At 40.1% G+C, this 13,256-nt stretch overlaps 2 protein-coding genes and 1 long non-coding RNA gene across 4 annotated transcripts in view; 2 read left to right on the top strand and 1 right to left on the bottom strand.

Annotated features, from left to right (window-relative positions):
* The window catches only part of lyn (LYN proto-oncogene, Src family tyrosine kinase), a 19,182-nt gene extending 14,869 nt beyond the window's left edge, over positions 1-4,313 (top strand). For both annotated transcript variants that reach the window (XM_007571670.2, XM_007571669.2), the window contains exons 10-13: positions 215-291; positions 1,264-1,417; positions 2,347-2,478; positions 3,332-4,313. In XM_007571670.2, coding sequence (XP_007571732.1) covers positions 215-291; positions 1,264-1,417; positions 2,347-2,478; positions 3,332-3,534 — 566 coding nt within the window. In that variant the 3' untranslated portion in view covers positions 3,535-4,313. The remainder of the gene's footprint in view (positions 1-214; positions 292-1,263; positions 1,418-2,346; positions 2,479-3,331) is intronic.
* LOC107838612 (uncharacterized) lies at positions 337-13,256 on the bottom strand. Its single transcript, XR_001664697.1, has 3 exons — positions 13,175-13,256; positions 6,033-6,040; positions 337-349 (listed from the first exon to the last, which is right to left on the bottom strand). It is a non-coding gene; the product is annotated as an uncharacterized LOC107838612 (long non-coding RNA).
* urod (uroporphyrinogen decarboxylase) lies at positions 5,524-12,443 on the top strand. Its single transcript, XM_007571667.2, has 10 exons — positions 5,524-5,707; positions 7,331-7,443; positions 7,610-7,689; positions 7,829-7,891; positions 8,828-9,025; positions 9,111-9,272; positions 10,588-10,722; positions 11,020-11,120; positions 11,479-11,545; positions 12,177-12,443. Exons 1-10 carry the CDS (start codon positions 5,685-5,687, stop codon positions 12,339-12,341), a joined length of 1,107 nt encoding a protein of 368 aa, XP_007571729.1. The 5' UTR covers positions 5,524-5,684; the 3' UTR covers positions 12,342-12,443.

The following is a 13,256-nucleotide window of genomic DNA, read 5'->3' as shown; positions in this document are numbered from 1 at the left end:
GGAAGGTAAAACGCTTTGAGACAATTTGATATCATCCATCGAGTCAAACGCCCAAATAAAACGAAAGAGCCGCTTTGCATTTGTACATCTTAGATTGTATGAAGTGGATTACTTGAGATAGCACACCAACAACAAATATCTCAGTATGTTAAAGTTAAACATAGGCTTGCCGTAATGTTCTCACAGCTAACAGCTTATTCTGTCCTGTGTTTAGGAAGTCTCCTGGACTTTTTAAAGAGTGACGCAGGAAGCAGACTGAAACTACCAAAGCTCATCGATTTCTCAGCGCAGGTAATCTCCCCTCGGCCCTATTTTTGTACTTCTTAAACTTTCCACTTCTATTACTCCACTTTAGGCGTGACGCAGTAAGGAATACTAGTAGCATTATACATAACTACATTACACAGTGTTGCAGAATTTACATAGCAAAAATAGATAATCTGTTAACTTGATTTTAAAAACAGAAAAGTTCAAATTAGTCCTATTGTTGCTTTCTAAAGTGCAACACAAGTTATCAGGTGTTTAATTATCTGGGCTATCCGCTCAGGTAGCCAGCGTTCAGTCCGTCATACTGGTCTTAGGTGACCATTTGTCATTTCCAGTTATTTGAAAGTGCAATGCAATGAATAGCTGTCCTTTGGTTTTGCATACCGTGGCTTTTAATGCTTTCTGTGACAACAAAGCAAGAATAGCTTAGCTTTATTTCCTCCAGCTGACAAAGGAAAACACAGTCATTCTGAAACTAACTCATGCATGTCATTTACTCAACTTAAAACTGTAGAAACTGAATAAAGAAACATTTTTGTTTGTTTTTTAATCCGTCTAAACATCTTTGTATAAGTTAATACTAGAATTTAGCCACAAAGCTTCTTAATATACACACATCAATGATTCTGTCAAGCCAATTTACAGACAATACTTTGTGTTAACAAAATATGATAATGACATAAATATAAGCAGCTTTGAAGCCAGGATAGCTACAATTGTATCTATACCTTGAATCGACTTGCTGCCATACAAATTGACTTGACTACAAAGATATTTTAGCTACAAAACTACGAGTGTAGTTAAAGTAAACCACCTACAGCTCTAATTAAGCTGCAAAACTGCAAATTTAGTGACTAGGCTAACTCAAAAGTAGTCACCTGAACCAACTACAATTCTTCACCTGTGGTCATAAAATTACATTTCTAATATACATCTTTCCCTGCTTCCAGGAAATCTATCATGATCGTTCAATACTTGTTTTCCGTTGGGTTTCAGATTGCGGAGGGCATGGCTTACATAGAGAAGAAGAATTACATCCACAGAGACCTGAGGGCTGCTAACGTGCTCGTGTCCGAGAGCCTGCTCTGCAAAATAGCCGACTTTGGCTTGGCGAGGGTCATAGAGGACAACGAGTACTCCGCACGGGAAGGTAAGCGTTGTGTGGGAAGGAGAGAATGAGTGCGCCTTCCAACTTCTCTGTTGTGCAAGACATTTTTCTCTTGTCACACGTTAGCCGTTTCCTTTACTCCCTGTGACAGACTGAAGGAAAAAAAAAGCCCCCCTTTCCTGGAAAGGGCTATTGTGTTGGGCAACAGGAAAGACACTTTGTTTCGCTTTGCAGATAACATCCTTTCAGACTCTTGTATTAAATACACAAGACATTTATGACTTGATTTTTTTTTCCACATTAATTTAAACAAAACAACTGAACACTAGCATATGTGAGACTGCAAACACAGTAGAGAAAATCTGGATCAGCATACTAACAGAAAGTATCCGACTGTGTGTAAAAATATCCAAATCTGTCGCGTCTTTTAGGTGACAGTAAGAGTGAAAAGGACTGTTGTGGTTAAGAGCACACAAGTGTGAAGAACATTTGTAACCTTTAAGTGGAGCCAAGAAACAAAATAAGTCACTAAAATAAGGAATTATAGGAGTAAGACTTTAGCTTGCCATGTAATGTTTGAAAAGTGACCTTTCAGATCTACCAGTATGGAGTTGGTTAGCATAGCAAATGTAGCATATTTGCATTTTACAGTTGGAAAAAAAAAAAAAAATCAAAACCGAATGTTTGGGGATTTTTAAAGAACAGACGTATTTATGTTTGGGTGATAAATGAAACTTGTCTGACTACTCAGCTGGAACCAGGAATCTATCAATAAACTTGTGGGTCCACAAATAGACTGGAAAACTTTCCACGACACACGGCACAGGTGTGCTGAGTGGGATTGGGCGCTGCAGTGGATTATTTACATAGACTAGGCAAAGTATGTGTAAATATAATAGAGTTTGTTGATTAAATTTTAGGTGTGTGTGTGTGTTTGTGTGTGTGTGTGTCCCCTTACTCTACACTCCCAGGTGCCAAATTCCCCATCAAGTGGACCGCTCCGGAGGCCATCAACTACGGCACCTTCACCATCAAATCAGACATGTGGTCTTTCGGAGTGCTTCTCTATGAGATCATCACATATGGAAAAATCCCATATCCAGGTAAGCAAGTGTGTTGCTGCAGCTTTGTTCTCTACGGCGTGAAACCAATCATATTTATGAATAATACAGTTTGAAGATTTGGTAATCTCGTTGACTTTAGAAATTAATGTGCTACTATTCTATAAGGCGGAGCTTAGAAGTAAAACACAAATGCGACAAACCAGACAAACTTAAGTTATTTAATTAAATTAATTTATCTGGTGCAAAATTAACAACAAACGTTGTTGGCAAGGACCCAAGTGCAGAGCAAAATGTAAGGTGGAAAATGAGAGTTTTGATAAAATGTCAAACTTACTGAAACGGTAGGAACATGGAAGCACATGGACGGTAACCACAAAAAAAGAGAAAAGAAAAGTGATGGACGGCTGCAGTAATAAACAATGAAAATCCAGGAACTTAAATCCAACGCAAGTGGGGAAACAGCTGAGATAGAAACAAAATCCAAAGAGCAAAATGCAAGAATAAACTAAGAAATGAAGTACAAAAGGTTTGAACTATATGGCAAGACATTTTGAACAATAATGAATCCAGGAGGGCTGAACAGAATGTGGTAGGATATAAACTAAAATAAATATCAAAATACAAGCAACATTCAAACAGGCCTGGATCATGACCAAACAACAACAACAAAAAAAACACAGCTGCAAACGTTGCATGTTTGCCATTTTCTTCCAGTTTGTAAAATATTTTTATGGCTCCGTTATTGTCGGCACATTGTCTGGCATTATACTGACACCTACTGCCCTCATTTTCACCAGTCTTATTTATGTCTACAGAAACCTTCCTGTAAACTGACCTCCATTGTTCCTCCTGTCACACGAGCTCCTAACTTGTGTCTGCGCTTGTCTCTAAGGGATGACGAAGGGAGAGGTGATGTCTTCCATACAGCGCGGCTACAGGATGTCCCAGCCCGAAAACTGTCCGTCTGAGCTGTACGAGATCATGATGACCTGCTGGAAGGACAAGCCCGAAGACAGACCCACCTTTGACTACCTACAGAGCGTCCTGGACGACTTCTACACCGCGACAGAGGGACAGTACCAGGATCAACCGTAGCGCTGCCGAGCCGGCGGGACATCCCATAAGGACATTCACGACGATTAACATCCGCTCCACTGGTTGTGTGTTTTTCACTTCTTCACAGTTTAATTGTATATATGCCACATGTTGATGTCCACTGAATTTTGAAGATTTTATATAGTTTCACAAACAATCTCGATGAAAGACGTCATCTTTCAGGATATTCTGAACAATATGGATTAATTTTGTTTTGTTTTTTATGGATGTGAAGTGTATTTAAATGAGATTGTAATTGTAAGTATATTTGAGAAATGTGGTCTAAACGTAAACGTTCTAAATGGGTAATTTGGACTGATTAGATGCAGACGTTTTTAGAAGGTTTTTCGTTAGTATAAGCTAGACAGGAAGAAGTGCAGAGAAAGGAGGAGATATTAAGGAAGTGGCCTGGGGATAGGCGTTAAACCACAAGTAACTGCGTTGAAAACTGGAATTCCTGCATGTGTTGTGGTGGAACTGTATGTCGTACTTGTGTGTGTATATATATATGTGGTCACAGACCTAATAAAATCATAAGCTGCTTTAAAATACGGACCCCGGACTTAGAACGTTACTTTCTTTGGAAGTAAGTGAGAGACTAAGATGGACTGCTACATGTTAGCCTCAAGCGACATAATCTTACTAACTCAAGATATTAAACAGTATGAAATATGTAATATTTTTCTATGTAATGATTGAAAGCCTGGGTTATATTAAACGTCATGTTTGGTATTGAATGGCTGTACATTTTGTATGAAATAAAAAAAAACATACACATATGCAGATGTTCTTTGTTATTTTGTTTAAGTTTCAGTTTTAGAAATTGCGCAAAAAATTTGTTTGATTTGAAAAATTGGATCTCCATTTGTAATTTACTCGTGGTTTGCTGGATTCCCCTGACTTTCCTTTGTGTATTGCTGTCTTAGACCAGTGACTCCAAAGGCCAGTGTCGGGGTATCGCTGTGTGTTTTCAGGCACCAACAAACACAGTTTCCCAGGATTGTCTGCATCACTCTCCCGAGTCGTTTTTATTCCGGTTCTGGTTTAAATATTTCAATGACAAATGAGTCGCCTATTTAAGAAACGGAATAAAAACGACTCGGGAGAGTGATACACAAAATCCTGGGAAACTGTGTTCCCAGGATGGGGTTTTCTTGGCAATTCTTTTTTTAAACGCATGAAGACTTGTTGCGTCTTCACAACATGTTTACATGTAAACATGTTCCTTAGTTTTTGTTCAAACTAAGGAAAAACAACACCAGCACATGTTTACATGTAAACACATGTTTACATGAGTCATGTGTACATGACTCATGTAAACATCAGAATGCAACATTTCTTTTAATGATGAAAAACACAATTATTAAATGTAGGGCATCAAAATGCATAGGACTGAATATTGAAAGGTGTTTAGCATTAGCCTAGGTGGGACCCATGTGGGGGAAAGGAGGGCTGATATATGGGTCCCATATGGGTTTGTCCGCGGGTTCCACGATGGCCCCACATGGGTTTGCCCATGTAGGGTCACAGCCCACATGGGCCCTACATGGGCCCTAAATGGACAAACCCATGTGGGCCACCACCATATAGGGCCAATGCAGGGCCCATGTGGGCTCTGGCCCTACATGGGCAAACCCATGTGGGGCCATCGTGGAACCCGCGGACAAACCCATATGGGACCCATATAGTCTACCCTCCTTTTCCCCACATGGGGCCCACCTAGGCATGCTGGCAGGTTCTGACACCGTAATGCTTAGATCTGCCTCCCATCATACTGCAGCTTTAATGGCCATACAGTAGTTTGAAGTTGACTTACCCACTCAAACCACAACCTTCTCTGTAATTGTAGTTGATTAAATTAGTAAGTTTTATGCCATGTAGAAAAAAAAACATAATAGTCATGATATTGTATCATAATAGATTCGTAACGACTGAAGAAGAGGAGGGGAGGAAAGAACATAAAACGAGGAGCTTTTGTTTTGAAACGTCAGTGCGCCCTGGTGACTGGTCACGTGATCTTCCAACATGGCCGTACCCTCTCGCAGTCAGCAGGGCCAGTTCAAATGACGAGCCGCAGATTCAAACTGACGACTTGAGACGCAGCCAGAGGAGCTTTTAGGTAAACCTGTCGCTTCTTCCGCGCCGCAGACATGAGCAACAACGACTTTATCCTGTAAGTAACCTACTTCTGCTGTCGGCCCCTTCAGTCGCCCTGCTTCAGGATTAACCGCAGCGGGTTTTGTAGCAGCTAGCTGCTTAAACAGCAACTTTATGAAACCTTCATGTGTCATTCTTACGAAAGAATAAACGAGCCCCCTTCTTCATTCATCACGTTTCATCAGAAATGTACTAAAAACAAACCGGCATGACCAGTCCGCATTTCCTCCTACGGGGCTCATTTACAGGAAATCTTCCTCTTTGAAAAACTTTTAAATGCTTTTTCTTAGTTTATTTTTTTGTATTTTATTTTTATTCATTGAAAGTGCACCCGAGAAAACAGTTAATTCTTTCAGTCTTCATTTGAAAAAATAAATGAATAAATAAAAACCATCTATAAACACGTTATCCTAATCTCAGTCTTATTTTTGTTTTTAAATAATATAAGTTGAGTATTACATTTCTCCGACTCTTACGCGGTTGGGATCCATCCTCATTCAACCGTTTTGTTCTGCTGCTGGCAGATGATAAGAAAAGAGAAGAGGGTTATCTGTCATTCTCACTTAGGGCAGGTCAGCTCAGGATTCTCAGTGTCATAAAGGTTGTTTTTTTTGTCTAAAAGTTAGGGTGTTCAACAATTTGGGAATGTAAGCTCCAAACAAAAGGAAAAGTGACTGAAACTGGTAAGGCTGTGTCATTACCCACATGGAAACAAGTCTGGAACAAACAAAGGCCATTCAGATGTGAAGAAGCCATTCCTTCAAAACAAATATAAAGAGCCAGATTATATTCTAATTGCATTCAGAATCATGTCTTGGTCTCCTAATGACCCTCCTGACATTTGAAAGAAAAACAGAGGCGCTTTTAAACCTTAGAATTTCATCCCAGTTGTTTAACACGGTGGTGGCAGCGTCATGTTACGTGGGTTTTGCAGCGTCCTGAGGAAGAAAGAGTATGTGGAAATGTTGGAGCAACTCATTAAACCAACTAAATTTAAATTGTTGTGATCCGAACCATTCAGCTTTAAAGTGTAATTCTGTTCTATCCAATGGCAATAAAATATATGCAAACCTCTGGATTTTAATTCCGTCTCCCATTATTCTGGGATTTGGCGAATATAAATAATTTTGGTAATCCTTTTCTAAAACAGGAAAAAAAAGCTTAGTTACAGTCAATGCCTTGTGATAAATGGTCCACACCCCACTATGAGTCAGAGGGAATAATAACACTAACCAAAAATGTATATTAAAAAGAAGAACCCTTCATATCTCTTACTTGTTTATCTTATAAGAGACATAAATTATCTTCTACTGCAGATAAAGGTACATAGACTTGTGTGGATTATTTTTGATTTCCTGTTTTCATAAAGCTTTGACCTTTCAATTAATTTTTTTTTTCAAACTAAGGAAAAACACCAGTACAAGAATGAAGTTAAAAATGTTTTCTAGCTTCACATATGTATTGTAATGACGGAGGGATTATACTACATATTATGCTGCCGTTATTAAAATGGCGAGATTCATTTATAAACTATAATCCAACTTTTTTTTTTTTAAGTCTTCAGCTGATTAAGCTGAAAATCTGCTGATCTACCCGTTGGCTCTTTGTGCATCTCTAACTAGATATTTCTTTCTTCCAGCCCCAAAGACTTTCCTGAGCTGAAGAACGATACATTCCTGCGAGCGGCGCGAGGAGAAGAACCCGAACACGTCCCGGTCTGGTGCATGAGACAGGCTGGGAGGTACTTACCAGGTACTGATGACCTTTACCCTTCTTACAAAGAAGCTGAAAGCTCTTGACTATTTGTGAAAACTGTTCGACATCGTACATCCTGCAATCTTTTATTTTTTTATCCCTTTATACTGAATAACTTTGTCTGTCGGTAATCCCTTTCCTACCGTTGAATGTTTGTCTGCAGAGTTCCGCGAGATCAGAGCAGGGAAGGACTTCTTTGACACATGTAGGTCTCCTGAGAACTGCTGTGAGCTCACCCTGCAGGTAAAACTCCAAACAGGATTTTCAGGGGGAGGAGGGGGGAACAAAAGCCCTGATTTGGTGGAGAGCTTTCTTTAGCTTTCTTGGATTAATAAAGCTATGAGTCCAATTCACCTTGAAATATTTGCTTTTCTCATTCTAGCCTTTGAGGCGTTTTCCCTTCGACGCTTCCATCATCTTCTCCGACATCCTGGTCATCCCACAGGTGGGTCACCTAGCAACAGCCACGGTCCTTAAACGTGTCCATGTGGAAATGGAGGATACGTTCTGACACTAGTCTGGTTCAAGTAAAATATATTTGATGAACTGAAAGAAAGTTGGTGTATGTTTACAGTGTGTTTTGTAAAAGGTGAGGTAATTTTATTTATGTATTTATTTTCAGCAAACGGCACAATTCAAAGTGCCTTTTGTATTTTATTTAGTTTTACACCCCGACATAAAATTCAGTGCAGAATTGACCTAATTGGTTCATTTTTCTGTAACGCCCTATGTGAAGGTGTGAAATTGCACAGACGTAAATCTATTTAGGTCCGCCATGATGACAACTAATGTTTCCGGTTGATAAACTGTTTCAGAAATTATTGCAATAAACAATAATATTGTAGTTTTAAGACCATTTTTAAGTGATATATTAATAATGGCATAACAATGCAAGTTCATCCTCTCAAAGGCTAAAACACTTCAATTTTCTAAACAACACTCCACACTGGAACTGGGAGATAGTTTAAGTATCCAAAATAAAACGGAACAAACAAATTAAAAGTAAAACCTAAACCATAGATGGAATGGATTATGAAGTCTCTGAATGAAGTCGCCCTTTAAGAAATATTACTCATCAGAAAGGAATTTGATCCATTGCTTAATGCGGCATGAGGATTCAAGGCGTGTTCATATTTTGGCGAGGTACGATGTGCGTTTGGTTATTTTTGGATGGGAATATTAATATCCTCCATATTTTAACTTTTCAGTCTAGCAATGGTTTTAACATGAATCATTAGTGCATTAATGAAAAAAAATCTAGTCTTGCAGGGTATTACCGTGAGAATATTTACACACCAGACGATGCACCTAACTTGTATTTTCATTTATTTTTTTTTTTTCATAAACATGGAGCCGTTTCTGTCTTTGTCCTTCCATTCAGGCCATGGGAATGGAAGTCCAGATGCTGACCGGCAAAGGCCCGACGTTCACCGACCCACTGAAGGAACCCGAGGACCTGCAGCGCCTCCAGGCCAAGGTGGACGTCAACAAAGAGCTGGACTACGTCTTCAAAGCCATCACTCTGACCAGACACAAGATCGAAGGGAAAGTGCCGCTCATCGGCTTCACGGGCGCGCCGGTGAGAGAGAATCCCCAACCCGCCCGGCGGTCGGTCCACGTCTAGAAAATCCCAGAAGCGTTTTAACCGTTTTGTCGCGCCACAGTGGACCCTGATGTCGTACATGATCGAAGGCGGCGGCTCCACCACCCACTCCAAAGCCAAGCGCTGGCTGTACCGCCACCCAGACTCCAGCCACATGCTGCTGAGGATGCTGGCCGACGTGATCGTGGAGTATCTGGTGGGACAGGTAGCGGCCGGAGCGCAGGTCAGAACCCCTCCGTTCTCAGAACGCGTTTAGAAATGTGTTGCCACTTGAAACGCACTCAGCAGGGACACGATTCATGCTGCGCAGGGCAGTGGAAGATGCCACTTGCGAAGATGAATGTTGATTTACTGATTTGCCCCAGCTGCCCGCCTAGAATCTAAAGGGAGACGGGTTTTCCTTAGCATCAGCAGGAAATGCATCTGATTCAGCGTTTTCCTTTTGATTTCCTAAAAAAAAAAAAAAAAAAAACAGCCTTGAAACAAAATTGCCGTGAGTCATTTTTGGTGGTTGGGCCATTCTAGTAATACAATTATACTTTTTTTCTTTAGAAGTGTAAGTGTCTAGAGAAATAGTCACGTGTTGTGTGAAACTTCTACTTTCTTTTTGCGTTTTTCTTTTTTTTATGTTTCCCCCTCACAACGAGCCCCATTTTGCTGAATGATAATTGTATTATCGTTTATCGCTATAAACGATAATATTGTTGTTTTGAGACCTTGTAAGTAATATGGTGGTAATGGTGTAATAACGCAAGAACACATTCACAAAGATCAGTAAAAATAAAATTCTGGTTAAGATTTAACCACTGGGACAGGAAGGCATTTTAAATATCCAAAATAAATAAAAAAACAACAAACAACAAAACAAAACATAAGGTCTCTGTAAGAAAATACTGTCCTCCAAAAACAGGCTAGTTGAGACCAATGAACCAGACCAAAGGGATCGTCTTAATTTATCATTCAATTAATTGATTTATTGCAACAGCTCTACCCACAACACACTTCACTGTGCTGTGTGTAACTGTGCATGTGACAAAATCTAATGTTAATCTATTTCAACACGCATTTCAAAAATGTCACCCTAAAATAATAAAAATCGTCAGTTGTTCTGTGCATTTAGATTCAATCCTCCTGACTCAACACGTCTATAGAGATCTAGCTAAACTAGATTTAAGCTTCCAGTTTTATTAAAGTACAACTTTGCTGTTTTTTTTCCCCCCTCGATGTAATGACCCACTCAGTGACTCACATTGCATCGCCCTTACTCAACCACTTGCAGCAAGTGTCCTCTCTCTGCCTACACGCTCAGGTCTAATGCACATGGGGAAATTCGCTGGAAGAGAACGCTGTTGCTCAGAAATCATGAGCAGCTCTGACTCGCTACCGAGTGGCAGGAGATTTACTAACTGGCTAATTTTAACCAGCCGAGGTTGTCGGTATTTGCAGGAAAAAAAAAAAAAGATGCGGGGGAAGTCGTGGAAAAGCATTTGTTTTGTCAGAGGTTAGCTGAACCGTTTCATTGGGTTGTCGCTCTGCAGGCCCTGCAGGTGTTCGAGTCCCACGCCGGCATCCTGGGCCCCGTGGAGTTCAGGGAGTTCTCCCTGCCGTACCTGCGAGACATCGCTCGCCGCGTCAAGGACAGACTTAAGGAGAAGGGACAGGATGTTCCGATGGTGAGAGATGCCTCGTCCAAAGATGCTTTCACATCAGTCCATGCCATCTGATTTAAGTGCAGACAAGTCACCAGGGGCAGAAACCCCTCTAAAGCCGTGATCCCATTCATTCCTTCTCCAACCTGTGATTTGAACAAATTCAGAAGGCTTGTGTTCCCTCACTGGCATGGTGTAGCTAAAATAACACCTAATCCCTAATGGGATCAATAAAAATGATGCCAAGTGCTGTGGCGCGTGATTACCTGTAGGTGGCAGCATTTGATCACAGCTGTGCTGTCTGCTGTTTGGCTGTTCCAGATTGTGTTTGCGAAGGATGCTCACTATGCCTTAGAGGAGCTTTCTGAGTCTCACTACGAAGTGGTGAGCTTGGACTGGACCATTGACCCCCGATCAGCAAGGTAGCGCACACACACACACACACACACACACACACACACACACACATCCAGTTCATATAAACTTCTGCCACTTCTTACTACCCCGTGAGTCTATGTCGATCCTCCTCTCTTGTTTTTATACCTGGGAGGCAGCTAAAAGCCTAAGTGTCTAGTTAAAGCAGCGTTGGTGGGTCTGGTTAACCATTTGATGTGGACCCACCCCTGATTCTCTCTCTCTCCCCCTCCTCCCAGTTTGTCACTGGGTGCAGGATTTAAGTCAACAAACATCTGCATTTCCTGCTCCACTCATCAAATACTTAACCTGTTGGTTAAAGGATTAACAAGTGTGTGTTCTGTGTGTGTGTGTGTATGTGTTCAGGGAGCGCACTGGAGGGAAGGTCAGCCTGCAGGGAAACATGGACCCCTGTGCTCTGTATGCACCAAAGGTAACATGCACTTCCTGTTTGTTCAGACTTCCATATTGACAGATGAACAGCTCTGGTTAATTAGATTTTTTTTATTAATTAGAAAAGGAAAAATGGTGAATATCTTTTCCATTTATAGTTTGGATCATTAACAAAGCCAAATTTAGTTTAATTTCACCCGAGGGCTAAAACGATTAATTGTGATGAATTAATTTTTTAAATAATCGTCGACTAATCGATTAATCATTAACTGGAGTATACAGAATAGCACATTTGCTGAAAAAACAAACATTTAGAGCAGTAAATAAGCCAAAACTACAACCCCTCCCCCCCAACATTTTAATGAAAAGTTTTTAATAAAGTTTAAAATTCACTAAAGGAATTATATATTATTGCATTTCAGGCAATAAAATGTTTTTCTTATTTAAAGTAAGAATTAAATTGTGTTTACTTCCATCTCTAATATTGTATAAAAAAGGTTTGTCCCTGTTATTTTATCAGATTAATTGATTAATCGTCAGAATAATCAATTAATAAAATGATCGTTAGTTGTGGCCCCGTTTCAGCCCACATTTTGTATTCTTACACTGTAAGTGTAAGTAATTCCTTCTCAGAAGTAATCCCCTAAACTTAAGTCGTTGCTCTGGTTCAGGAACAGATTTCGGACATCGTGAGGAAGATGCTGGAGGGTTTCGGAACCAGGGGCTACATCGCCAACCTTGGCCACGGCCTGTACCCCGACATGGACCCGGAGAACGTCGGCGCCTTCGTCGACGCCGTGCACCAGCACTCTAAACTTCTGATCAAGCAAAAATGAAGACGGGAACAGAGGATGTGTACTGCTGATGATGTAGAAAAGAATGCATTATTTAATTGAAAATCATGTATGTGTTTTTGAATACAGATTATCAACCGAAAACGACTGTTTGTTTTACATCGGGATAGAAAAAGAAAAACAAAAACAAAAAAAACAACCACCACATTCCCATTTTGTGCAGCTTTTTAGGATAAACATGTTGCTTCTCTAAGACAAGCTGTTTTTCTCTTCAGCTGTGATGTTTATCTGAATCAGGAGTGGATTATATGTGTGTTGGATTGAAAAGCAATCGCGTGATTTTTGGCAAGTAGACGTGCATGTAGAGCTCATCTTAAGTGCTGCAGCATCATATTAGCGATCGCATTCGATCCGTTTGGTAGGTCTAAAGCAGCTCGGATGTTGAGTATTAAGATTTTAGTATTTATCCCAGCAATGTTAGTCTGGCGCTTACAAATATATTCATAAAAAAAATATCTAAATACAATTAGAATCTATAACGTAGCTTGTCGTCAGGCAACTTGGTTCCGTCTGAAAAGCTGATAACGGAAAAAACAAACGGGGATTTAAAAATTGGTGATTTGCTTAAAAGGGTTTTTGCTCTAAAGGAACATTTTACATTTTTTCGGGGGAGGGGGAAACGCAGCACAGCAGATGTTGACTGCTGTCCAACACTCTGAGCAAATTCCCCAGTTGAATATTAACGAGAGTACATTAAAATAAAAAAGAAAGTTTGTGATTAGTTTTATGAGATGTTTATTGCACTACAAGATGGTGCTGAAGGATATAAGGATGGTTCATCTTTATAATCAACTCATTTCCCTGAAAAATGGCACTAATGTGAAAATCCCACATATACCAATAAGCAAGTTTATTAGTTTTGAATTGTCTTCAATTCACACCGATTCAAAATAAAAC

Source organism: Poecilia formosa, unplaced genomic scaffold (assembly GCF_000485575.1).
Source record: "Poecilia formosa unplaced genomic scaffold, Poecilia_formosa-5.1.2 Scaffold285, whole genome shotgun sequence".
Classification (NCBI taxonomy): Eukaryota; Metazoa; Chordata; class Actinopteri; order Cyprinodontiformes; family Poeciliidae; genus Poecilia; species Poecilia formosa.
The sequence above is the reverse complement of the archived record's forward strand: the minus strand, read 5'-3'. Positions and strand labels throughout refer to the sequence as shown.

What these genes read in the sequence shown, in the direction of transcription:
- urod (XM_007571667.2), top strand. Translation starts at nt 5,685, where the DNA reads ATGAGCAACAACGACTTTATCCT. An exon ending in GCTGTGAGCTCACCCTGCAG is followed by an intron (nt 7,690 to 7,828) that starts GTAAAACTCCAA and finishes TTCTCATTCTAG; the next exon opens with CCTTTGAGGCGTTTTCCCTT. An exon ending in ACATCCTGGTCATCCCACAG is followed by an intron (nt 7,892 to 8,827) that starts GTGGGTCACCTA and finishes CCTTCCATTCAG; the next exon opens with GCCATGGGAATGGAAGTCCA.